The following is a 26,886-nucleotide window of genomic DNA, read 5'->3' as shown; positions in this document are numbered from 1 at the left end:
ATGGCATGGCAGGGCCTCTCTCCTCCCAGCCGCGACCCCCTGCCCATTCTCCTTCCCTAATCCCGGGCTGCCAGCGACAGTGACACCTGAACGGGGGACTGGGCGGCGGAGGCAGCAGGCCCGCCGAACTCGCAGCCCGGAGAAAACAGAGCGAGGGCGGGGACGACGAGGAAGAGCGGGAGGCGGGGCCAGAGGGGAGGGTGCCGCTGGCAGTGAGTGACGCTCACGGTATCCAATGAGCACCCATAGCTTCAACGTCTGGGGGAGCAGGGGGCGGGCTCCGCGGGGAGGAGGTGGCTGCTCCGGCGCTAGAGGCGGGGGCCGGGAGGAGGAAGGGGAGGAGGCGGAGGCGGGAGCGGTGGCGGCGGCGGCGGCGGCGGCGGCCGAGGCGGCGGCGGCGGCGGAGGGTAGGTTGCGCCGGGGACTGAGTCTGCCGAGCTCCGTGGCTGTGCCTGTGTGAGTGAAGGAGCGGCGCGGGGAGGCAGAGGCAAGCGCGGGCGAGCGAGGCGGCGGGACGTCTCCGGCGGCCGCCGATCAGCAGCGGCGCTCGGTGTGGGGAAGCAGCGGCGGCAGCAGCAGCAACACCGGCGGCCGCCTCTCCGCCGCCTGGGACGCCGAGGCGCGGCTAGTGGCACTGACATCGGCGGCCCTGCCTCTCCTTCCTCGCCCCCGGCCCTCCCCATGTGATCGGTCTTAATCCCAGCAGTGTGCGCGCTTGGGGCTCCATTCCGCGGTGCCTGATCTCCGTGCCAGGGTGGGTGCTCGTGTGTGCGCTTCCCCACCCCATCCCCCTTCCCCCAAGAATAAAAGAAGAACCGAGAGGCGTGCTTAGAAAATAAATAAATAACCATCACACACGCGCAGCCCGGAGCAGAGTCGGCAGGGCTGGCGGCGGCGGAGGAGGAGTGAAGGCGGCGGCGGCGGCGGAGGAGGAGGGACGCGCGGAGAAGGCAGTAACTTTAAAGCCAGCTCAGAGCCCAGAACCTCCAGCCAAGCGGTTTGCAGCGCGGCGGCGGCGGCGTTGAGTGTCTGGCCCGCCGGTCCGGTCGGGGTGTGCAGTAGGACGGACGAGCAGCGCGTCGCTGTCCCCCGGCGGCTGGAGATGTCCGAGCCCAAGGCAATTGATCCCAAGTTGTCGACGACCGACAGGGTGGTGAAAGGTAAGCGGCGCGCTGCGATCGCTTGGGTGCACCGTGTGCCGCAGGCAGCGGGGAGGCTCGCCTCCCCTCCCCCCGCCTGGGGTTCTCTCCTCGCTTCAGCCACGGACCTTCTAGGATATTGTGCAACCCTCAAATCCCCCCTCTCTGGCGCGCCCTTCCCCCACGCTTCCCACCCAGCCCCACTTGGGGCATTTTTATTTACGGGGGCGTCAGTTGGCAAATGGCTGAGCCGAGGGGAGGCGGTGGCGGGGGTGGCGGTGGCGAGAGGGGGCGCCCGGGGGGGGGGTGGTTGCTGGCAGGGTGTAGCTGCTGTGACAGAAATAGGAAGTGGGTGGCTGCTCGCGGGCTTGCATGGGATCGGGTTTATGGTTTTCGTTTGCAGAGGGAGGGGTGATTTATGGCTTTTAAAAAATTAATATGGCATTTTTATGTGGCCGTGGCTTTCCACCGCCTGCCTCGCCCGGGCAGGGTTCTTTCGGCGCTCTATTGCAGCAATTCCCTCTGCGCCCCCTCCCCCTTCCCCTCTCCCCGAAAAGGGCCTGCACAGGACTCGCGAGAGAGCGGGAGAGCGTGGGGGGAGCCCGGCGCTTCCTTCCGCGCGGGGCGGGAGCGGCCGCACTGAGGGGGCGGCGGAGGGCACGCGCCGGGGGCGCGGGGGGCGTGGGAGGCGGGGGACGACCCGCGAGCCCCGCCGCCGCAGCCCCGGGATTCCCAGGCAGGCCCTGAGAAAGACGGGAAAAGCTGTACCCCAGCCTCCCTCGCCGCCCCCAGCCTTCCCCCTCCGACCTGTCATTGCTCTCGAACGGTGCCCCGCCGAAGCACACCTCCCCGGTGCTGGTAACTTCACCCGGCTCGCTCCTTCCGTGCCCCTGGCACCCGCTCCTGAACGGGCTATTTGATTCCTATCATTGGTTCTTCTCCCCCGCCCCGGGATCACAGACTCCAGTCGGCAGTGGCTCTGGGGTTTTTGGAGGAGAGAAGCCGGGATGCCTGGGCTGTGGAAGGGGACAAGTAGTGGTCTCCTCTCTCGCACCCGGGAATCCGCCGTGTCAGTTGTACTCGTGGAGTGGGGAAGAAACCATGCTATGCATTCTGGAAGGATGAAGCAACAGAGCAGATATACCATGTTTAGGTAGTATCCCTACTTAATGTAAGAGTCCCTACACTCTTGGGGTCAGGACTGAGCAGAGCAGGGATGGGCATGGGCTACGCGCTGAGCGGGCCTCTGAAATTGGAAACAGCTTGGGCTGGTAGAGAGAGAGAGTGTGTGTATGCCTGTGTGTTGTGTGTAGAACAGAGATAGCATCTAATGTGGCCTGAGCATGCAACTCGAGTGCAAGGCAGTGAAGTCATGTGCACCATGAACACTTAGGGGAATTAACCCAGCAGTCTAAAAACCACACATGATGCCTAAGTCCTTCTGAGATTTCAGAAATGTTCATGGCTCCACTCAGGTTTGCTCAGTTTTTTTGTTTTTGTTTTTAAAGTGATGTGTATGTGTGTGTCTTTTCTTGTTTTGGTTCTATTAGAATCATTCCTGCTTCAGTGCAGTATTCATAGACCCATCAAAATAAGTAGTTAATATCTCTGCCAAAATGACTTGAAATAGGTCTACAGATGCACAGCTGTTCTTTCTGCAGGCATGGATTCTCATGTAAACAGTCAATTCAAATTCATTCAGAAGAACTATGTTTTGTGTTAAGGGCCTGTGTTGACATTAAAAAAAAATTAAGACCTTTTGCTGAAATAGCAGAGAATAACAACTATTTCCCTAGGGTGTGAAGTTCAGGTGTAACTCCAGTCTGTATGTTGAGATTACCTTTTCTCAACACACTTGATATAAAGCTTACAATTCATATGACAGCAGTAAATGTGTCAGCAATTAGGAAACACTCATATGTGCATGCAGAAGATCAGTTCTCTGTTGTAAGTCACAAAGTGTGGCTTCTTAATGTAATTGTAAAATTGTCATCAAGTGAAGATTGTGAAAGTAATTGTTCATACATTCTGACTCGGTGTCTTTAACAGTTTATGTGAAAGAGCACATTTAACCACTCCATAGTTGCTCTGTCTTGCTTTTTTACAGTAATATATTGTATACATTTTATCATAAATGGCTTTTCACTATACATACACATGACCACCCATAATTCAAAAAATTTAGTTTGCATATTTTTGCAGAACTGAAATGTGGATGAGTATAAATAATAGACTCAAAATAGGAAAAGTTAATTTTCCATGTGTTTTGATAGGGATCTTGACGTGAAATTTTGTGAAAATTTTGTTTATTGAAAAAGTTTTACTGATGAATCCTGATTTTAAGGTGGAACTACTACTGCTATTTCTCTTATGCTTTCTTATAGACTTTTTACTGTTGGCTTAAGAGGCATTATTGAAAGTTGGCTTTAACATTTTGTCATACCTGTGAATTTTACAATTAATTGAGATGATAATCTGTTTTGATTATTAGTCTTCTATGACATAGCATTTCCACATGAATATATATGTATATACTTAGCAAGTAGAAAGTACATATTTGCAGAATGGAAAGCAAATTACCAAAAGATTTTTCACACTTACAAATACTTGATAAGATATAATTCATGAAGCCATGGAGCCATGACTTTAAATTTTGTTAGTCTTTATCTCAGTGATCTGAGATTGACTCATTTTTTTAATGTAGGCAACGGAAATTTTTGTGTTCCGTAAGCATTTTTTTCATTTTAAGAAGTATGGATAATATTTACTCACACATGGGAATAAGAACTTGGATCATTATTATTGTGGCAGGCCATGGCATTTGTTTATAGTTATCTTCATTACTGTGATCTGGCTTTTATTGTATATTAGACTGCTATTTACAAATAAAGCTGTGCTTGTGGTTTTGTTTGTAGTAATGCGATGATGTGACAGCTTTCTTGATTTGTGTTTCCAAAATACAACTTTAGAAAGGTAGGTAGGCTGAGTTTTAGTCTCGGTTGTGTAATTTTTCAGATATTCAGCATCTTCTTGATGGTGTTCACACATGCTGGTCAGTTTGTAAACCTAAAAAATGGAAGGGAATGGCAACATTGGAGAGGGAATGTTCTCATTTAGATAACATCAGAAAGAAAGTTACTTCATCTAGCTAAACTGGAGTGGTTTCATTTTGACTGTTCTTGGAATAAAAACTAGTGCAAAGTATAAAAATTCAGAGAAAACATCTTGGTAGTGCCATTTGTTGGAAATCAGAATAGCTTGATCCATTTACTTTTTGATATTTTTAAGAAGAAAACATTGTATAATTATAAGGCAAAAGACCAAGGGCAATAAGTAGAAGAATAAGTTTCCCTGTCCCCAACTATTACTCCCCAGAGTGTGGTTTTTCTTTTCAGTAGTGCTCCATGGGCCTCGTTCCAAACTCTAGCATCCCTTTATGTCTCTCTACCTGGTCCTGCCTTTACCTCTTGTTCCTGTGGCCCTAACATTCCCTATGGTCTGTGGGACTTTGTTAAATACGCAGAGGAAATTGACCTGCATGTGCTGAGTCTGCTGCTTTGTTCCATCTCTTGCCCTTTCCTCTCTTCCCATCTTCAGGTATTTTGTAATGGGCCTTTTCTCTTAATCCAAATTGCTTGAATGGTAGACATTCCAGGTACTGTGGCAAGTTGTTGAGGGGTCAATTCCTGGGAAGCATTTTGGGGAATTTCTCAAAACCCTTAGATTGGAGACTCTTGTGCTTTTTGCCAGATTGCCTCTGACTCTTGGGAATGCAAGAAAAAAAACAACAACCAAAAAACCCCCCAAAACAGAGCTGTCTTTCTGTGTATTGTCAGCTTATATAGTATTTGTGCATATAAAGTACAGGTAGAGAAATTCTTGAAAGATATCTAATATCTTGTTAGCAAGATGATTGTCGCTAAGTAGAATATTAAGTAAATAGGGATTCATGCCACTAGTGTTTCTAGCTGAGAGAGGCTGGTAATATTACTTAATTAAAGAAAACAAAAATATGCTATATCAGTGATAACTGTTATGTTTGGTTCTTGGAATATTAAATAATGCCATTTCTTTGCTGTGTGTCAGGAAGAGCTCATTGTGAATTTATTTTACTGATGTTTGTTAAAATCAGTTGAGCTTTTCCATGTATTTGGTTTTCTATTTGAATTTAGGAAAACTGCATTAATTCACTGTCACTAATTGAAACTTTGGCTAAATTTCCTTGTTTGGTGGCTGGAGTTTACATCGGCACTGGATGTGAAGAAAGGGGTCTGCTGATCTAATTAATACTATAAACAACATGATTTGAGCATAGATAATAAATAGAGAACAAATTCTTATCAGGACTTAGTGAACAGCATGCAAATTAATGCTGTTAATTACAAATTAGATTGATCTATTCATTAATCCTTTCAGGATTTCTACTGTAAAGTAAATATAACACAAGTGCATTATTTTCAAAACGTTTTGTAAACTTAAGACTTAAGGCAACAGTTGCAGCCAGGATTCTGGGAAACTCCAGTGACTCTAAAGGGCCATCAGTTAGAAGAATTAACATTTAAAATAATAATAGTTTTTTGGGAACTGTGGGAAGAGCCTCTGCTTTAAAGAACAATCTATATTAAGACATCCAGTTAAAATGTGAAAAAAAAAAACCACCTTAGAATCTAGTTTCAGGTTCACTCTAACATTTGTTTATATTACTTTAGAACTATGTCTTGTAAAATCTATTTATTTATGATGTGTTTTTATTTGTAATGTTAGAGATATGAAATATGACTTTGATATAGTGTGTATTTGTAACTTTTATAATTGGCCTCTTATGCTTTTCCTTATCTTTTTTTGTGGCAGCCATGTGTAAAGTTGAAACTAATTATGAAACCAAATAAAGAATCCACTTAGAGTGACCTCCTTGGAAAACAGCATTTTTCTAGACATACTCTCCTTTTAGCAAATCCAGTTAAATTACCATTTTGAAACTTTTGTGTAAATATTGCACACTTCTAGAAATGTAAAAAAATAATGATGATTCATGAGATTGGACTTAGATAAAAACTAGAAAATCATTCTGTTAATTTTTTCAGCAACTTTCTGGAGGTGCATTCTCTTGATGTTTAAGAGGAATTCAGTGAGATTTTGAGTTTTAGCTTCCTATAATTCCACTGTTATGTGTTATAACGTCACAGGATAGTCCTATATGTAAACAGGCAGCAATTGTACTTCTCAGTCACTTGTGAGAACAGAGGATCATGAAATGGGAATAGAGAGCTGGGAAGGTTACCCTTGATCCACTCACCTGGAAATCGCAGTTCAGATGCTGCTGACACGGGGTTACAAATGACAGTGTATTAATAATGTATTTTCAGGGTCACTCAAGAATAGTCAGAACCATTAATACTGAAATCCATGAATGCCTTGGGTCTACAATGGTAGCTCATGTGACATTTTATAGTTGAAGAAATGGAGACTGAAAAGATAGAATGGTTGGTCACAGGTGGGACTAGAATGGAGGTAAGTGTAAGCAAATTCTTCCCTTTAGCAAAGAGTCTCTTCTCTCTTGAGCTTCTGTTTGAAACTGTCACTTCTTTTAGCAATACCTAGGAAGTCACATTTTGTTTCAAAGTTTTCTTTACTGAATTACTGACTGTATAAAATAGTTTTATTAGAAGAAACTTTTGATCTCTATGTTTAGCAGAAATTTAAATTTTGATGATAAATATTATAATCTGGTTTGATCTTGGCATGAAGTTAACTAAAGGAAAACTGTCAAACATTGTTTTCTATTCATGTAAATATGTACTCGGAAAGAGAAATAGCATACTTTCCTGTTAAGGAATTTTTTTATACTTTTATTTTGAAAAGTGTTGTAAGACTCTGTCTGAACTACAGGTAACAACCCATGTTGTTATTCTGGTTTGAGGATTTTGTTAATTTCTAGAGAGAGCTCAAGTGAAAATAGGAGCCATTGTTTCTTAGGTGTTCTGCTACATTTTAAAAATACAGTGAAGTGGAAATGATGTATACTGAAACAGTGTTTCAGTTTGTAAACTGTCTTTAATAGTCTATGCATTTTCAGCATTTTAAACCCATTTTATTTTATAATATTTCCATCTCCTGTATCAATACAGGCTGTATTCATTGATAAGCTATCAATTATATTTCATATAAGAATTGGGACACCACAGTTGGAAGCTGTGGGATTCTGAGTAATCGCTTCAAACAGATGGACTATCAACTGGACTACTTAGACCTATTAGTTCAGTTCAGTTGGTCAGTTGTGTCTGGCTTTTTGCAATCCCACGGACTGCAACATGCCAGGCCTCCCTGTCCATCACCAACTCCCGGAGCATACCCAAACTCATTTCCATTGAGTCAGTGAGGCCATCCAACCATCTCATCTTCTGTCATCCCCTTCTCCTGCCTTCAGTCTTTCCCAGCTTCAGGGTTTTTTCAAATGGCCAGAATTCTGGAGTTTCAGCTTCAACCTCAGTCCTTCCAATGAATATTCAGGACTGATTTCCTTTAGGATTGTTTGGTTGTATCTCCTTGCAGTCCAAGGGACTCTCAAGAGTCTTCCCCAACACCACCTTTCAAAAGCATCAATTATTCGGCACTCAGCTTTCTTCATAGTCCAACTCTCAAATCCATACATGACTAGTGGAAAAACCATAGCCTTGACTAGACGGACCTTTGTTGGCAAAGTAATGTCTCTGCTTTTTAATATGCTGTCTAGGTTGGTCATAACTTTTCTTCCAAGGAGTTGCTGCTGCTGCTGCTAAGTCGCTTCAATCGTGTCCGACTCTGTGTGACCCCATAGACGGCAGCCCACCAGGCTCCGCCACCCCTGGGATTCTCCAGGCAAGAATACTGGAGTGGGTTGCCGTTTCCTTCTCCAGTGCATGAAAGGGAAAAGTGAAAGTGAAGTCGCTCAGTCGTCCAACTCTTAGCGACCCCATGGGCTGTAGCCTACCAGGCTCCTCCATCCATGGGATTCTCCAGGCAAGAGTACTGGAGTGGGGTGCCATTGCCTTCTCCTTCCAAGGAGTAAGCATCTTTTAATTTCATTGCTGCAATCACCATCTGTGGTGATTTTGGAGCCCTCCCAAAATAAAGTCTATCACTGTTTCCATTGTTTCCCCATTTATTTGCCATGAAGTGGTGGGACCAGATGCCATGATCTTGGTTTTCTGAATGTTGAGCTTTTAGCTCACTTTCACTCTCCTCTTTGACTCTTATCAAGAGGCTCTTTAGTTCTTCTTCACTTTCTGCCATAAGAGTGGTGTCATCTGCATATCTGAGATTATTGATATTTCTCCCGGCAATCTTGATTCCAGCTTGTGCTTCATCCAGCCCAGCGTTTCTCATGATGTACTCTGCATATAAGTTAAATAAGAAGGGTGACAATATACAGCCTTGAGGTACTCCTTTCCCTGTTTGGAACCAGTCTGTTGTTCCATGTCCTGTTCTAACTGTTGCTTCCTGGCCTGCATACAGATTTCTCAAGAGACAGACCTATTGCCGAATTTCAAATCCATTTCACAAATGCATATGCAGGTGTTTAAAAATATATATATAAGCTCTGAGGAAGCAGAGCTTATTAGTTATCAGTTATTAAGATGCTGTTTATGGAATTGGATGGATTCATTTCGAGACCATTATAGAAAAGAATAGAACCTTGTGTTTTTCTTTTTATTTCCCTAGTCTGTTCTTTTGCCTGACAGCAAAATATAGTCAACTCTATTTTAGAAGATGGTCTATCTGACTTTCTATGAACATTTATCCCTTGCAGCTGGAATTTCTGCATGTCTCTGCAAAAGAGAAAAATGAGTAGAAATCAGAGATTTATGTTAACAGCTGCCTGGAGATTATGACATACTAACTTTCAGTGTTTGTCAATTTCAGATACTTGCTACAGTTGTGAAACCAGAAGAATGATGGTTGATATTCAGAGAGAATGTTTTATTCATATGCAGTTAAATTAGAAACAATTCCTGTCAGTTCCAGGATTCTAAGGGTTAAAGACTTTGGTGACTGTATAGCTCCCATTTTTCTTTTTAGGAGGAGCCACTGCTTCTGATTTAAAATGTTCAGGTGTCTACATGTAGTATTAGGATGTTTTGGAAATTATAGTATGTCAGTGTCTAAACTATGTCTCCCAAGTTGTTGCATTTACATGGAAGTTCTATAAAATGACTTGTTAAAATATATATTCAAGGTTTTAGTTTGAAAAATATGGTCATTGAACCAATAGTGCTAAGCTCAATGCCTTGCTTTTTATGCAGTGAGTAAATTCTTATTTAATGATTTGGGCAACGCAAAATTATCAGGTGCCTCCAGAAGCTATAAGTGGAGACACACTATCTGTTTATATTGAGTTTATTATATAAATTCTGATTCTCTGTAAATGGTTCTGCCTGGTTGATTGGAATGCTTCCTTCTCCAGCCACATCAGGGAATGGACTAGGAGAAGAAGGCATTACTAAGGTGACACAATTAGATTGAGGGCAGTTTTGTTGTTTGGTCATATGGATTGGCTTTATGCCAGCTGAGTTTAAAAGGCCAAATCCTTTTCAACTTAGCATATTAACTTGAAAGCTTTCTTTCAGTTTCTGCTGTATTTTTCCTTAGCCTGACCGATTTCTGACAAGTGAGAAAAGATATGTTAATCATTCAGTGTTTGATTTATTGGGTGATTTATATGTTTTAATTATTGTCCAGGCATGGTCTTGAAGAGAAAAATGACCTGGCAAATTTCATGACAACAAAAACAAAACAAAAGCAAGACATAAAAAATCCAAACCAAAACAAAGCAAAATCCTCTTCCTTTGTTTGCATCTCAATTTATCATTTTCTCTAAAGCTTTTGTAATCCAGTAATGCAGCCCTCTTCAATATAATTTCCTGCCCTGCTATGGCCCCTGTAGTGTCACTTGCTGCTGTTTAGTGGGAAAATATATGGGCTATGAGATGGTAAAAGGTGACTTAATTGTTCTGACTTCTTGTATTCTCCTAAATGGACTTTATGCCATCCTTTGACATTTGTATTTAAACATCTTGTGAGCTATACCATTTTATCAAATTAAATTAAAAGCACAGTATAGTCTCTTAAAATAATAGAACCTGAGTCAGGGCTTCATGTTTGTGTTACAATTTTTTTTTTTTTACAAAGGAATTACATTTCTTTTTATTATTAAACCTGGCATTGTTGGTCTGCTATGTATACTTAATGCTAATAAAGTACATGCATACCTTCTGTCTGTGGGTCTAACTATTGGCATGATAACAGTTCTCATTTAATTCTCATGATTACAGCTTTAGTTCAAATGTTACCTCCTCTGAGACCCGCATCTCCTGATACCTTCAGCTGGAGTAGTGAAGCGACTCAGTCACTCATTTTCACAGTGCACACCTTGACTAGAGCATGTTGCTGTGATGGTTAGTTTATCTGTCTGCCTCTCCTCCCAAGGAAGTGGAGAGCCCGGAGAGCCTTGGTTCCGTTTATTTTTGTATCGTTAGTCTACCCTAGATTGTTAAATAAATGAAATGATAGATCAAGGTTAAGAGGGATTTAAAATTTTGAATTATAGGGTTCTTTTCTATTTTGAAATTTTTTTTGTGGATCTTAAATCATGGGTGGCTCATAAACGAGGAGTTTCTTGATTTGTAAGTGCCAGTCCTGTAGAAGGGGTTTTTCACATGAATTTTGAAATGCTCTGTTTCATCATGGGGGTCCTATGATTTCTGTGCAGTAGCCAGCTTGCAGTTAAGCTGCAGGCAGGGGTGGCTTACCCAGGGAGTGCTTGGTGTTCAGTGAGTCAGTGTCAGTCAAAGGGTGTATAGGTTGATTTACTCAAAGGCAGGCGATGTTTTTATTGTGGGGAAGATTGGTGATGCTGCCAGGTTGAGGGGTGAACTATTGTGACAGGCATTGGGGAGGCCCAGGGTTCACTTCACAGTTGTATTGCTTACTTCAAGAAACGTGCAATCGAGATAAATAAAAGTTAATACATTTTGGAGTCAGAACAGAGATGTAAAACGTACTGCAGGCCTAGATACAAGATGTCTGTTAATAATAAGAAAGACTCTTTCAGGCCCGGAATGCAGGCTCTTCATGAGTCAGCTGTCCTGATGGCACCTCTGCATGGTGAAGCCTTTGAGAAAAGTGTGGCTTTGGGATCCGTGTCAACAGGGCGGCAGTGTGAGGAGGTGCCTGCTCTCCAAGGGCTCTTGTGAAGGACCACGGGTGGATCTACACTATCCCAGACTTGGTCATATGGCTCCCCGTTAAGGCAGGCCAGCCAGGGCTTTCCAGGCTTTGGTTTGTGAGCCAGGACTTAATGTCTGATAGAAGTACTTTTCCGTCAAGGAGTTGCAGACTAAGGAAACTATAGTTTCCTACATAACAATCTCATCATCGTCAACCTTTGCCCATTTGCATTTAGCAGCCAGGAGGGAATCACTCTTGTCTTCACCTCTGGTCCACATTCTACACGGGTGCTGTCTCACTGCACAGACACTTCTAGAAACAGATGTGGAAAATTTGGAATATGTTGGGGAAAAAAAAATAAAAGAGATCCCCTCCCAGTGATTAAAGGATTTTAAATTATGACAGGAAATGGGTTTCTTCAGTCTTAAAAAGAAAAGGTTGAGTGGTGATTTAACTATAGATTTCACATATTAAAAAGTCTCTTTCCACAGTTTCTACATCTAACATCACACTCAGATGTTATCCATCACCACTTTCAAGTGGATTAGAGAAAATGCTGTTCAGAAGCATTGGGGATTCAGGTGATTTTTGGTTTTTTAACTGGTTAAGGACATTTAACACTGGCATGGATTGTGGGGATCTTCTGAATGGAGAGACTACATGATCCTCATTTATTTGAGTGTAAATGAGATCTAAGTCTAAAATTATGGATATTTGAAGTTAGAAAAAACCTTGGAAAACTCCCTTTTGGCCCAGAGCCAGTCCTCTGATTGTGAATGGGGGAGGGGGACGGGAGACCTTTTCTCTCTCATACTTGCTCAAGTCTGAACCTAACAAAAATGAACAAATCAGACTCTTAGGATTGGAAGATGCCCCAGAAATCTGGCTCAGGCCTTCTCCAGTATGGAACCCCTCTCCAGACTCCCTGAGGAATTGTTTCCCACTGCCTTGTGAACACATCTAGTGAGAAAGAGCTCCCAACTTCCTAAGAGTTCCTGCTCTAACTTGGCCGTTTCTGCTCACCAGAATGTTTTCCTGATGTTTGACGTCGATCTGATGCTCTTAAGTACGTGTTCGTCGTTCCTAGCTTTGCCCTACAGAGTTCGATAAACTGGACCTTTTCTGTCTTTTACAAAAGAGTTTATTTGACATTAAAAACAGCTTTCATGTTCTTAAGTCTTCTAGCTTTTTCCCACGTGGCCTGGTTTCTGGGCTTTTCTCCCTCCCAGTAACCTTCTTATAAAACCACGTCAAGTTGTCAGGGCCTCTTGAAACTGGAGAAGTGAGCACAGATTCATCTTGGCTTACTTCCTCCCGTGGAACCTCCGGCACCATGGGCTGGGTTGCTTCACTGTTCTTGCCCTCTGTGCCCTCGTGCCAACCTTTAAACTTCTTGGAGCTCAGGTCCTTCACTGAGGGGCCCCAGCCTAGCATCCATCCCATGATGGTCCTTGTCTGGGTGAGGACCACCATGGTCTGAGTGCTCTTACGTCTCCTGCCCTTTCCTACTGAAATTTCTTTCATCTTTTCTCAGTCCTGCTGTACCCCCAGTGTTAAGCTATCATATACTAAATCTGCTCTGAAGTAGGAGCTTTCCAGAAAATCTGGCTAGCAGATGCATTTTAATAGTGATTTTCTGGAGGCATTGCTTGTATTTTGCTTGCTTTTATTTGGGATATGGGCGGGTACTAAAGACAGCATGATAGCCTGACACCATGGTGGTTTAGTGGGGTAATTGAGGACAGGCCAAGTTCCTTGTTTACTTTTCAGATCACACCATGAAGGTCGCTCAGCACCCCACTTGACCAGAGCCCGAACCTGCGTCTTCTGCCTGCTCTGACTTCTGGCACTCAGTCTTTCAAAGTTGTTGATAAACAGCTCCTAAGGCCATTGAATTTGGCTAACCCAGGGAGTCTGATTGTAATTTGATAACTAGTTTAAGTTTCACTGAGGCCTAAAAGAGGCCAGTGGCTTCCAACTGTGGTGTCACAACACAGGTCTGTGTTACACTCAGCTGTGAGGTATTAACAGCTACTGATAACCTACAGAAGTTTGCAAATGACATACTTTGAAACGTCTATATATAAACCAGGGTGGATTCAAGTTCAACCTAAAAATGTTACTTTCACTTGCATTCTGATGTGTTTCCTCATGCGGGAGAAGAAGGGATGGAGCCGCAGCTGTCACGGTGGGTATTTGCATAGCTTGCAGTCCCCTTGATCCTGCCGATATGCCTTTAATCACAGTGGAGATCAGACATCCTTGTAAGCTGTGGCAATGTTTGCCTTTGTTTCCATGAACATTTTCGAGCAGAGCTTATTAGAACCTGGATTCACTCATGCTAGTGTTTTGTGCAAGTGAATGTCATGTCATATGACTCTTGGTAGGAAAAAAGTCTGAGACTTAAGATTAGAGAACAGACCTTTGCTAGACAGATCTATAGACTGAATAGGTCTTGAAACATAGAGGTGGACACTTGTGGAGTGATTTCAAAGTGCCCTGTGAAGCTTTCTCTCCTCGAACATCTCCCGTGGGCCACACCTGAAATTCCATGATTAATTATTTATTTAGGATAAGATTTGCCTTCTTTGATAGAGGTTTCACAAGTAACTGATCTTTAAAAAATAATTTAGCGAATTGACTTGTTTTTTGCCTTTGGGTGATACTGAATCCAGGAAAAATTCTGTATTTCAGGAGCCTTTTTGAGAGTGAACATTCGTTTCTCTTTTTAAATCCATATCTCATGCCGCTTGTATCACTCAATTTTCCATACTGCTTCCTTCAAGTATGACTCATTTTAAATCTCCCAGTTGGTAAATAGATTAAATAATGCACTAGTGAGTGTAAACTGGCTGTTAAAAAATATTATTTCCTTCACTTACCAAACAATTCATCTCCTCATCCATCCTTCCATTCTATCCATGCAAACATCAGAGTTTTAGTGCCCCCTGGCTCTGTGTTGTGTTCTCAGGGCTTAAAATAAAGTAGACCATCTTTGAAGGTTACTGTCCAGCAGTGGGTGTGAAAGCAAGTCACAATCTAAGTTATAATTACTTTCATAGCAAAAGATGTGGCATGCTGTGGAGTGCAGAAAAGGGAGTGATTAACTGTCTTCATAGACTGTACTTTCATTTTTTGGCGAAATAAATGAAATTAATATTAATTTTCTCTGTGTAGTATAATGGAAACATTGTTAAGATGTGGGTTTATTTTAAAATAAAGATGGCATAAAAAGTGCTGCTGAAGAAGTGATAAGCATTTAGATCTGGAATTCTGTAGCTATTATAGCTATTATACCTGTGAGCAAAGTATGTGACAGAATCATGGGCTATTGAAGGCGGAAGTGTCTTTAAAAGTCAACTACTTCAACCATCTTCCAAAAGGAAAAAGGACCTTCCTGTTAAATGGTTAACACATCCCCTCCCCCCACTTCCAATTATGGGGAGGCATAATCAAAGTGTGGAAAGAGGTTTATGGTTTGACAGAACCTTCATTTCAATCCTCCTTTCTCCATGTGCCAGCTGTGTGTTCATGGGGAATTTTTGCAATCATCCTGAACCCATTTTTTTTCTTACTAAAAAAGTAGAAACAGTAATACTGATTTTGAAGGTGGTAGTGACTGTGAGAAGAATTGTGTGTGAAATGCCTTCCCCACTACCTGCTTAGAAAGAGCCCTCAGGAGATGTTAGGTATTGTTATTTTATTGTTGGACAGCTCCCTGGAAGGCGCAGTGGTGTTCTTCTAGAAGTAGCCTGTATTAAAGCAAAGACTTCCTTGCCTCCTAACCATGGTCAAGTCCATTGTAGATTGGGGGCCTCTGCCATTCCTCTGAAGCAGTTGACAGAGGTCACCAGTGACTGTCCAGTTGCTGGTCTCTGTGATATTTGACACAATGTGTCACCTCTTTCTTCCTGAAACATTGTCCTCATTGTCTGTCATGGATTTCCTCCTCTGACTTGTTCATCAGCTCGTCTTCATTGAGTCCTAAGTGTTGATGTTCTTTTATCCCTTTAAAAGTTCTTCCAGGCAGTCTTACCTGCTTACACACATAGGATTTACTCTGGCTTCTAGGCTGATGAGTAACACATCTGTATTTACAGTCTAGTCTTTTTTCTGCATCTTTCTCTCAAACCTTATATGCAGCAGTTGCTATGGATGGGTAAGGATGAAAATAAAGTGGGTTATTTGTTCTCCTGTGTTTTTTACCCTGGGTGGTGTGACCACCATCTCTCCAGTTAATTAAATCTGTTATTCAGTTCAGATCTTTTAAATATTCTACCCAGTGCTATTCCCAACATTAGTCTCTTTGCTTTCAAACTTGTCCTCGCTCTGATATTATCACTAGAGTGATCAATTAAAAATGAATATCTGATCCTGCTAACCACATAGTTAATTGGTGACCTTTTCTTGACTGAATTGTAAGAACTGTTTATATTATGGAATTTGACCCTTATTGCCTGAATATTGGAAATGTTTGTGATACAGCATATGCCATATTGCATTGAACTTATTTTAAGTCACTTCAGTTTATTACAGTGTTAGTTCTTGGGAACAGGGAGAATATTTTGTATTCATATGTGTATTCTGCATGTGTGTCAGTGTTTGGTCTGTATAAAGTTGATGGAACTAAACTGAATGACTTTAAAACTCCCAGTAATACCTTCCATGGCTTTCTATTTATTCCACTTTGGCACTGAACCCTGTTGCTCATTATTGTGTCCTTCTTTTGTGTAAAACTATTTTTTGGATCCCCTCAGGCATAGCTGTCTATGCTGCCTCTTGTATTTTGTGCTCAAAGGGTGTCACAAATACTCACAACACAACTTTCTCTTTAACTGTGAAATCTTCACGGGCAAGAATTTATTCACTTCATCTCCCTAGGCTTAGCATGATGCCTGGCACATAATTAATCTTTTTTTTCCCCCTCCAGCAAACAAATTGACTGGAAAAGCTATACCTGATCATCACTAAAATGTAACGATGTTAGTGGCTTCTTTTTTTTCGCCCCTAATCTCATACTTTTAATTAATGTAGACCAAGTTGGGTTACTTTTTCTGGTAGCCTTGACTTACCGAGTCCCTGACTTCCTTATCCCTCTTCTCAGGCATTTTCTTGTAAACATATACACCAGGTCTCCTTTACTCTAGATTTTGTGATTATTTTATACAATTCTAAGCACAGAATTTAAAGTAACACACCATGATTTGGTTTAATCTTGCTCGTCTTGTTCTCTGGTTCTAACCTTTTCGATCTTTCATTTAAACATATGGATTCTTTTACCTCTTCTTTTTAGTTATTTGTCCCAAGTTATGTCCTTAGTAAATTTACCTGGGCCTCTATCTAATAAGCCTGGCAACCAAATGAATTTTTGGAGCCAATCAGTTTGGATGATTGAGTTCACAAATTTATTTTAGGTTCTGCATATATAACACGGGAAAAAATCCCACCTGTGTTAATAAGGAAGTTGTGGCTTCTATTAAAAAGAAAAAACAAAAGGGAGATTCTTGTGTAATTGTTGCCCTTGACCTTTTTGTTACCTAATTGATGTATTTTTCTATAACTGTACTTTAGAATGATAAAAAAAAATTTTTTTCCGATGCCTTTGCCTACTCTGAGACTTATTTTAATTCTTTGTCATTTGAAGGAGGAATACATTTCCCTGGGATAATGATTGGAGAGCTGGTGTGTTTATTAATGGCATGGCATATGTCTTGTAATATACTATTTCATGTGATTACATTTGAAGAGAACGCCTTGTTAACCTGTTAGCTGCTTTGTTTCCCTGTAGAATCTTGCTCAAAGTAGATAAATAATAAAGTGACTTTATATACTTTTGAGCTTTCTATTCTGAAAATGTTAGGAATAATATTGTATATGCCCCACATGTGCATTAGCTAGCTCTAGCCTTGTAATCACTCTGAGGCCAGGGGAGCTTCAGTTCTCTTCCAGGGTCATGGAGTGAGTCACAGTGGTTAGAGCAGGGTTTTAGACTCCAGATCCTGGGCTTTTCCCACCAGGACACTAAGTTGACATGCACTCAAGGCCAAATCCATTAGGTGGTATCAATGAATTGATGAAAAGCAAGGCTTTATTTTTATATAAAATATTGTTTACTGCTGAAAATCACTTTAGTGGAACATCATTGGCTTTTCCTGTGGGAGAAAAATGTAGCTGTCTTATGGGGCAAATATATCTGCTTCCTTTTTAGAAATACGCAGCTGATACTCACAAACAATGGGGAGTATTAACCAGGCTTTACTTGGCTATTACTGACCTTATCATGGTGTTGTAAGACAAATTAATCTAAAACATAAAAGAAGTGCTAACTGTGAATTATATAAAGAAGGTATTTTTATTAGACCTTCCTTGAGTTTTTTTTCTCTAGATTAAAACTATTAAAAAAAAAAAAGTTTAGTGCTGGTTATTGTATCTACTGATGGCCCGTATTGTAGTCTTTGCTTCTTTATATTCATTTTCATATTTTTGTCACTAAAGCAAATAAAGGAAGCCACACATAGCTAAAGTGAAAGCCACTTCAAGGATACGTCACATGAAACATTTTGAGGAGGGAGTCATGTGGTTTCATCGTAGCATTTTAGATGCAAATGTGAATTGTTTTGAGATCAGAATTTTTCATTTACTGCTCATTACCATTCTGTACTATGACGAACGCTCGGGACTAATGCAATTACTTAAAAGGGTGATGATTCAGATTCGGAATTTTAATGCATCTCGGAGACAAGTGACTAGAGAAATTTATTTCTTTTTCATATGATTGCTGAACACATTTCTGATCTAGCTGAATCTGGTTGGACCAGATTCAGCTGTGATAAGTCCTGCGGGTGAAATAGTTCAGGTCACAGGCTCAGCTGGAACCAGAGATGAAGCAGGCTACCTGATGGCCTAAGTGTAAATTTGGGGAGCTCTAATTTCATACTGGGGCCTCTCAGTTTCCCTTGATTCATGGCTAATGCCTTTGGATGTGGGAAAGTTTCTTCCCTGCTGGAATCAACTTGGTTTCACATTTTCTTTCCTGTCTTTTTTTCTCCCTGTGACATTTTTATGAACCTTGGACTTCAAATATGACTTTTTTGGGGGTGGTTGTTTTAAGGTGTTAACACATAGAAGAAAAAAATTAAATAACCTTAATTCTTAGAGAGGAGTATAGCAAGGATGTTTAATTGACAGTTCTTGTTTCATATATGTGTGTGTATATGTGTATATATATACATGTATATATGCACATATATGTGTAATATATATATATATATTTATTTCATGTCCTAAAAACCAGAATATACATTACAGTTTTCCTGCTGTGTGTGTATATTTTAATCCTTGAGCCAGACCGTGCCTGAAATAAGTTTTACTTTTAAGGAAATAATATTGAGATATGATTATGCCTAGTGTTTATTATTGCACATATAGATAATTTGAATGTTATTAGTATAAGAAAAATATCAGGTAAGTCTCTATCTAGATAGGAATATCTAAGTAAAATAACCAGTGAGTAAACATTACATTCATTCCATATATGAACAATGTGAAAAATATGGAAGAAATGTGCTTGGTTACTTTTTTAAAAAAAATATGGCTTTAACTTGTGTCTTAAGAGTGAAATTATAAAGTAGATTAACATAAAGTGCTTCTTTTGAGAATTCCCCTAGAAAGTGCAGCTTCAGAACTCATTTTACTGTTGTGTTCTTTCTTGAACTGAGGAAGGAGGCCAGCACATTTACAGTATATTCCAAGCTTTAGAATTTTTTCTTATGGAAGAGAGGCATGATCCTTGGAGTCTCATTTAGTGACAACATTTGATTAGAATTCAGTTGGAATGGACATGAATGAGACTTGGTGTATTATTATTTCTACATATTCTTTTGAAAATGAAAATGTGCATAAATTGCCTACCTACTATATCTTCATTATTTTAAATAAATTTTCCCTTTCACTCTTATGTTAAACTGTGTAGTGTCAAGTTACACACTTTACTTCTTTATAAGTTTTCTAACTATGAGATTTTGTGAATGATTTGATTTATTTCTGGAATGATGGAATTGTCTCCAGTAATGTATATTTTTAAATGTTAATGTAATTATGTTGCAGTTATGTTAGAGATAATAAAGGTACCACCATCTGTTCTTATTTGAACTTCTGTCCTGTGAAGAGACAGAACGAGGAGTGATATTTTGCTTTTGATTATTTGGCATGTGCTCAAGGTACTACTTTCCTCCTGAACTGCTGTCCCCAGCTGCTGTCCAGAGATTTTCATAAGTGAAGGTAGTGAGTGGGAGAAAAAGCCAGGGTACTTCTAGTTAGAGCAGTAGTGAGCAGTTAGACGTGATATTTGTCTATGGTTCATCCTTAGTTGATTTATGTCATCTGTAAGAAACCTTTTTATGCATTTATTTCAGGATATGGCATTCTAGAGAATTCATTATATGTTACTTGTTGCTCTTTATGATGGAATTTGGTCCATAATGTTGAGAAAGAGATAATATAAAGGATGGAATGACTAAGTGATGGCACACCATCTTCAGCTGTCATAGACCCACCTATTTCTGTTTTAGAAACACTTTGCCATTCTTTTTGCTTCTCTTTAAATTTGGCCCATTTGGATTAAAATTACATATTTCTCTATGCCGTTTCCTTTAATCCCCGTAGTAAAGCTTATCAGGTGGTTAATGTGGAAAGCTGTTCTGCTAAAGAGTAGTCTGGGATCAGAGAAGTTAAATAATTTGTTCATGATCACAGAGCTAATGGTGAAGATGAGATTCAAAAGTAGAACACATAAAAATTATTTTGAAAAATTTTGAATATATGTGAAGTTGAGAGAAGAGGGCATTTAACCCTCAGGTACTTAACTCAGTTAATCGTGGAGATATTCTGACTTTGCTACATTTGCTTTATATATAAATTCTTTTTTTCTTGACTTTTTCTTTGTTGAAGTGTTACCAAGACGTCATTTTATCAAATGTGGAATTTTGACTCTGGGGCAAATGTTTTATCTCTATACCAAATGGTCTAAGTATAGGAGAGAATGTCCTAATGTAAACACTGTGAACAAATGAAAGACATGGGACATCACCATTGCTACTCATTTGTTAATAAAATGGTGATGAAATAGCTAATAATTATTGAGTACTGATCTTGGACTAGGAACTGCCCCTTGTACTTCATGCGTGTTAACTCGTTTAGTTCACAGTAACCCCATGTTCTATAATCATTTCATGTGGGTTCAAATTGCTTTCTAAAAATGTTTATAAAAGTGAAATATTCTACACCACCTTCAACTGCAATATCTTTTCCACTTCTTCTCATTTTTAACACTGACTATACTAATATATTGATGGAGGGAAAGAAGGTTGCTGCCCCAAAGTGTGAAGTCCATAGAGCAGCAGGATCAGCATTACTTGGAAGCACAGTAGAAATACAGACTTTTAGGCCATACCTCAGAACTTTTGAACCAGTCTGCATTTTGAATAGATCCTCAAGTGATCTAAATGCATATTAAAGTTCAAGAAGCCCCAGAGAGCATGAAAACTATGCCTCTCCTGAGCATGAATGTACATATGCTGCTGCTGCTAAGTCGCTTCAGTCGTGTCCGACTCTGTGCGACCCCGTAAGACGGCAGCCCACCAGGCTCCCCCGTCCCTGGGATTCTCCAGGCAAGAACACTGGAGTGGGTGGATGTACATATAATCCCCTGGAAAGTGTTTAAAGCTACCAAAGCCTAGTCTTCCCGCCGACCGATTAAATCAGCTTCTCTAGGTGAGGCCCCAGCATCAGTGTGTTTTTGTTTCTGTGTTTGAGTCTCCTGGTGATTCTTAAGTTTGGCCAGGCTTCAGAATGCCCTGGTTTAACAGGACTACAGTATCTTTCCATTCTGTTTCAGCCACTGAACTCTAAAACATTTCATCTTGTAAATCATATATAGAAAATGATGCTATCAATATAAATGAGAATTGAAAATGAAAGGTATTTTTGGTTTACATTCGATCTTTTTGGCGACGGTAATTCATTGATAATTCTATAGAAAATAATTCCCTTTTATGCAGTACTGAACTTCCTCTCTGTTCTTATCCTTCTTTGGTGCTAGGGAATGAAAATGCTGCTAAAATTTATTGGTTTTTTTTAATCTCTTTTTTTCCCCCAGCCTTTCCTTCAGGTGAAGAATTAGACAGAGGGAGGCAGGGATTGTGGAATACCAAATGAATAAAAACTGGGCTAAGAGTCATTAAATAAATTTATGAGATTACACTGGATAGGAGTCTGTGTATTTTAATTTGCTCCTAAGTTTGCTGCCCGTGCGTGTATATGGATATGTGCTTTTCTTTAATTCAGTGACTCCAATTCCAGACCTATATTCTGTTCATTCAACTGCAGTTACTGCGTGCTTGGTAAATGCAGCCAAATGAACAAAGTAGTTGAAGGGAATGTAACAATGCAGAGAACTGCAGTATTTATGCACTCCTTACCCTGAATTGCAGATAGTGGAGTGGTTTAGAGTCTGGTTGTTGTTGTTCAGTCGCCCAGTCGTGTTCGACTCTTTGTGACTCCATGGACTACGGCATGCCAGGCCTCCCCGCCCCTCACCATCTCCTGGAGTTTGCCCAAGTTCATGTCCATTCCATAGGTGATGCCCCCCAGATATCTCATCCTCTGATGCCCTCTTCTTCTTCTGCCCTCAGTCTTTCCCAGCATCAGGGACTTTTCCAATGAGTTGTCTCGTCACATCAGGTGGCCAAAGTACTGGAGCATCTGGAGCCCAACTACCCTCGTGGAATCCTAGCCCTGTTGCTTGTTTGCTATGTGACCAGGGCAAGTTAATTATATGCTCAGTTTTGGTTTTTTAAATCTGTAAAACAGGATAATGCTAGCATCTACCTATAGAATTGTTGTGGCGAGTAGATGAATTAATATATGTATAAAACACCTAGAAGTGCTTTATGTTTGCTGATAATATTACGATTATTACATTTTCCATACCTCAAAGAGAAAAGGTGGCTTATGTATTATAGTACAGTACCTTCCAGGATATGGTGAAGGTCAGGGAGCGTGGCGTGCTGCAGTTCATGAGGTCTCAAAGAATCAGACTCGACTTAGCCACTGAATAGCAACAACAGACCCTTACCCTCATAATTTTAGCATTTGAGAGATTCTGGGGAAATTGGGTCCCTGATTAGATCAGGGACATTGTGTTCAGAAATATATATATTTTCTGACTCCATTTATTCTGGTTATGTTGGGTGAGTGGGTTAATCAGTCTAACTGTGACTGAAGGGGTGTGGTTAGTAACACTTGTCACATAGATACCATTAACCTTAGTTTGTTGAAGTACTTTATATTCCTTGAATATGAGGTGAGTGAAAGTTGCTCAGTCGTGTCCGACTCTTTGCAACCCTATGGACTATACAGTTCATGCAATTCTCTAGGCCAGAATACTGGAGTGGGTTAACCTTTCCCTTCTCTAGGGGATCTTCTGAACCCAGGGATCGAACCCAGGTCTCCAGCATTGCAGGCGGATTCTTTACCAGCTGAGCCTTGAATATGAGGCACTGATGAAATTCAGATTTTAGTCTTTAAAATAATTGATTTTCCAAAAACCCCGTGGTTGCATGTTTGAATATTTTTATAGCCATTCACTGCATTAGTTGCATTTTATTGTTTGGTTTCATTTGGGGAATGGCTTTAGACATAGAGGAATGTGGTAGACAGATTAGAAGGCATTCATGGTAGGCCTGGGTTATTGGAGTATTAGGACCATCAAATATGGATACTTTAAGGGCAGTAGTGAAAGTCGCTCAGTCGTGTATGACCCTTTGCGACCCTATGGACTACATAGTCCATGGAATTCTCCAGGCCAGAATACCGGAGTGGGCAGCCTTTCCCTTCTCCAGGGGATCTTCCCAACCCAGGGATCAAACCCAGGTCTACCGCATTGCAGGCGTATTCTTTACTAGCTGAGCCACCAGGGAAGCCCAAGAACACGAGAGTGGGCAACCTTTCCCTTCTCCAGGAGATCTTCCCAACCCAGGGATCAAACCCAGGTCTCCCACATTGCAGGCGGATTCTTTACCAACTGAGCTATCAGGGAAGCCCTAAGAGTGGCAGAGGATGAGATTTTTGGATGACTCAATGGACATGAATCAGAGCAAATTCTGGGAGATAGTGAAGGTCAGAGGAGCCTGGCAGGCTGCAGTTCATGGGGTAGCAAAGAGTCAGATACCACTTAGCAACCGAACAACACTACTGAGGGACCTGAAGGTTATGGTTTAGCCCAAGCCCTTTGTTTTACAGATGACAAAATTGTGGCTGAAATGTGAAGGTTTTAATGCTCTAATGAGAAATGCATATTGTATTTTTACTTATTTTGGATACTTTTCTCATTAATTAAGTGCACTTTATACACATAAATACATATATATATCAAGTGCAGCAAAAATAATGTAATAGGAACACTGAGTATTTTTGTGCCCATTTTTATATCTCTTTAAAGTTGTGATATCAACAAAATAGATTACTTCTTTATCACAGTGATTACATGCATTTGGAATAAATATGGTGTCTATTTTCTATGGGCAAGTTTAGGCATGTTTTTGTTGGCACAGGAAAAAAATCACTATGTGAAGAGAGTAACTATTATTTATTTAACATTTCACCTGAAAGTCAGAATGTGTTCAAAAGAGTTCATTTGACAAGATTCTGGGTCAGAGTATTAAAGGACAAATGAAACAAGAATTCCTTATTCTTAGTCAGGCTTGAGGGAAAGTGCCAACCTTCTGCAGGGGAAATGACTATAAATGGTCTTTGCAGTCAAGACACTCCCTGTTGCAACAGCTGCCTTTCTCTTGGCCTGTTAGTACTGCTACTAAAAACACCTTTCTATTGGTACTTGAACTCTGCCATTTGACTCTTCAACTTTCTCATTTCCTGAATGCAGGTTAATTTTCTTGCTCTTATCTTTGCAATTTTGTGCAACGTTGGTACCAAGCTGCTCCTCTGTTTTCGTGTTGTTCCCATCTTGCGGGTGGGTAGGGGGGTCGTTCACTGGTACTCAGTATCCTTGGAAGGGTTCCCTCATTTCATGCCAGAAGAAAACAACAAGTGAATCCTGCTCCTTCATTCTTTTATAGTTAGCTTTTTGCAGAACCAAGTTTAGAGTTAGAAAATTGAAAAAAATTATACTCTTAACACTGAAGATAGAATGATAGTTGTTCTCATTGATGGACTCTTTGGTCTTTGTTAAAATTTTTAAGTCTTTAGGATGAGGATTGCTTTTCCTTGTCTTAGTGATGTAAGTAATGTGTGTGTACGGGCTAAGTTACTTCAGTCATGTCAACTCTTTGGGACCATGTGGACTGAAGCCCTCCAGGCTCCTCTGTCCATGGGGTTCTCCAGGCAAGAATGCTGGATTGGTTTGCCATTCCCTTCTCCAGGGTATCTTCCCAACCCAGGGATCGAACCCGTGTTTCTTACGTCTCCTGCATTGGCAGGCAGGTTCTTTATCACTAGTGTGACCTGGGAAGCCCTAGTGCATGCCAAGTGACACCCAAAACTATATAATTTACCTATGAAATGCTGTTGTGTTTGTTTTTTCAAATAAATGTGTATGGTTTCTGAACTATGTCTACTTTTTAAAAAAGTTGTGACTCTAAATCATTTATCCTGAAGGACTTGTGTGTTTGCTTTTTATTTTGGTTAAGATGTATAGAAAATAAATGTGTCTGGACATGCTTGCTTCTGTGGAGCTGCTGTCCTGGAGTTGCTTTATAAGAATTATCACTGGAAACATATAAGTAAGAAAATGTAATCACAGTTTGGATCACATAGCTCACTGGTGGACATGGAAGCACAAGTTATGTCTATGGTATTGGATAAGAGTCATTTGATAGCAAATAACATTAAAAAAAACCCCAAATAGCTTGTCTTACAACTAGAAGTCCAAGGGATAGATTTGGCTTTAAACACACACGTAAAGAGGTGTAAAGAGGTGTGGTTTTCCTCTTTATCCCTCTGGGATGCTTTCATCTTAGTTGGCTTTATAATCATGCAGGCTTTTTCCATGTTGGAGCAGAGGTACCTACCAGGAAATCCAGACTTACTTGGTCCTTTCACTAGAGTTCTTAGAATGGGTCTGACCCAGCATCTATCAGAATCCATATGCTCTCTCTCAAAAGATTCTTATTGGATCATATGCCCACTTTTGGATCAGTCATTGTGAAGGTCTCATAGGCCAAGCAATTATTTACAAATTATTTATAGTGTAATTACCAATTAGAACACTGCTTGTTGAACTCTAAAATGAGGGAATCGCTGTGATTGTGTCGTGGTTTGGTAAAACTCTTGTAGCTAAAACACTTCCTTTTTTTCTATCAGAAGTGTATTTGTTCCAAGGAACACATTGAAAGATTACCTTTAAAAAATATTCCATTGGCTGTGCTGATCTTTTTCTTAAATATTAGTCTTTCTTCAGCACCTCTACTATTTTAATATTCATATGTCAGTGAATAATTTAGTTTTAATTGATTACATTTTAGGGTAGCTTGTAGGGAATGCCTCCCTAATGCTAATGTCGTATTTCAAATGTAAACTATTTTAATCACAGTTTGGGATAGATTATTTCTAGATTATAGATAAATATATATATGTGTATACACACACACATATATTGGAAGAGTTGTGTGTATAGTAGTTTTTATAAGATAAAATATTATTTCCTGATCTTGTTCTTAGATTTAATGGTTCTTCATAATTTTTGGCCTGCTGTTCCTCTACTCACTGACTCCTGTAGAAAATGGGTATTGAGTGGAGGAAATGTGAGATACACACAGTATCTTATATATTCTTCACCATTATTCTAGGGAAATAGATTTCTCCTTTTGAGAAGAGAAAATTGATATAAAGGGGCTAATTGCACCCAACTCACTATGTTTTATGATACCATAAAGACAAGTGTACTTAAAAGTTTGGGCTTCCCTTGTGGCTCAGCTGGTGAATCTGATCCCTGGGTTGGGAAGATCCCCTGGAGAAGGGAAAGGCTACCCACTCCAGTATTCTGGCCTGGAGAATTCCATGAAATGGATAGTCCCTGGGGTTGCAAACAGTCAGACATGACTGAGCAACTTTCACTTCACTTGAAAGTTTTTACTGGATCTACTTTGCCACACTTAGTAGGCTATTAATTTTGTATTAACATAAGTTTATTATTATCTCTTGGATGTTTAAACATATTCAGTAGTTGATACCTTTATAGTTTCATTCTGAACCCTCCTCTTAGTATCCCTGAATGAATTCTTAACTCATGTATTTCAGCTAATTTGAGAGAATTTTTTTCTTTAGCCCCATCCTAGCTGAAAGAAACAAAGTGCTGTTCCAAAACTACTGTCAATTTTGTATTATCATCTAATCTACTACCACCCATTCAAAATTGATGATTTAACGTTTGAAGGAGTATATTTAGTTTGTTTCAATTAAGGACCCTGGCTTGTCGTGTGAAATTTTCATGTACTTTGGAGTAAGACTCATACAACTTCTAGCT

At 40.5% G+C, this 26,886-nt stretch overlaps 1 protein-coding gene across 6 annotated transcripts in view; it reads left to right on the top strand.

Annotated features, from left to right (window-relative positions):
• The first annotated feature begins 316 nt into the window (after positions 1-316).
• The window catches only part of PPP3CA (protein phosphatase 3 catalytic subunit alpha), a 316,719-nt gene continuing 290,149 nt past the window's right edge, over positions 317-26,886 (top strand). For all 6 annotated transcript variants that reach the window (XM_081597128.1, XM_081597109.1, XM_081597118.1 and 3 more), the window contains exon 1: positions 317-1,160. In XM_081597128.1, coding sequence (XP_081453254.1) covers positions 1,103-1,160 — 58 coding nt within the window. In that variant the 5' untranslated portion in view covers positions 317-1,102. The remainder of the gene's footprint in view (positions 1,161-26,886) is intronic.

Source organism: Giraffa tippelskirchi, chromosome 1 (genome assembly GCF_054371585.1).
Source record: "Giraffa tippelskirchi isolate mGirTip1 chromosome 1, T2T-mGirTip1v1.2.pri, whole genome shotgun sequence".
Lineage (NCBI taxonomy): Eukaryota > Metazoa > Chordata > Mammalia > Artiodactyla > Giraffidae > Giraffa > Giraffa tippelskirchi.
This window is presented reverse-complemented; position numbering and strand designations above follow the sequence as displayed.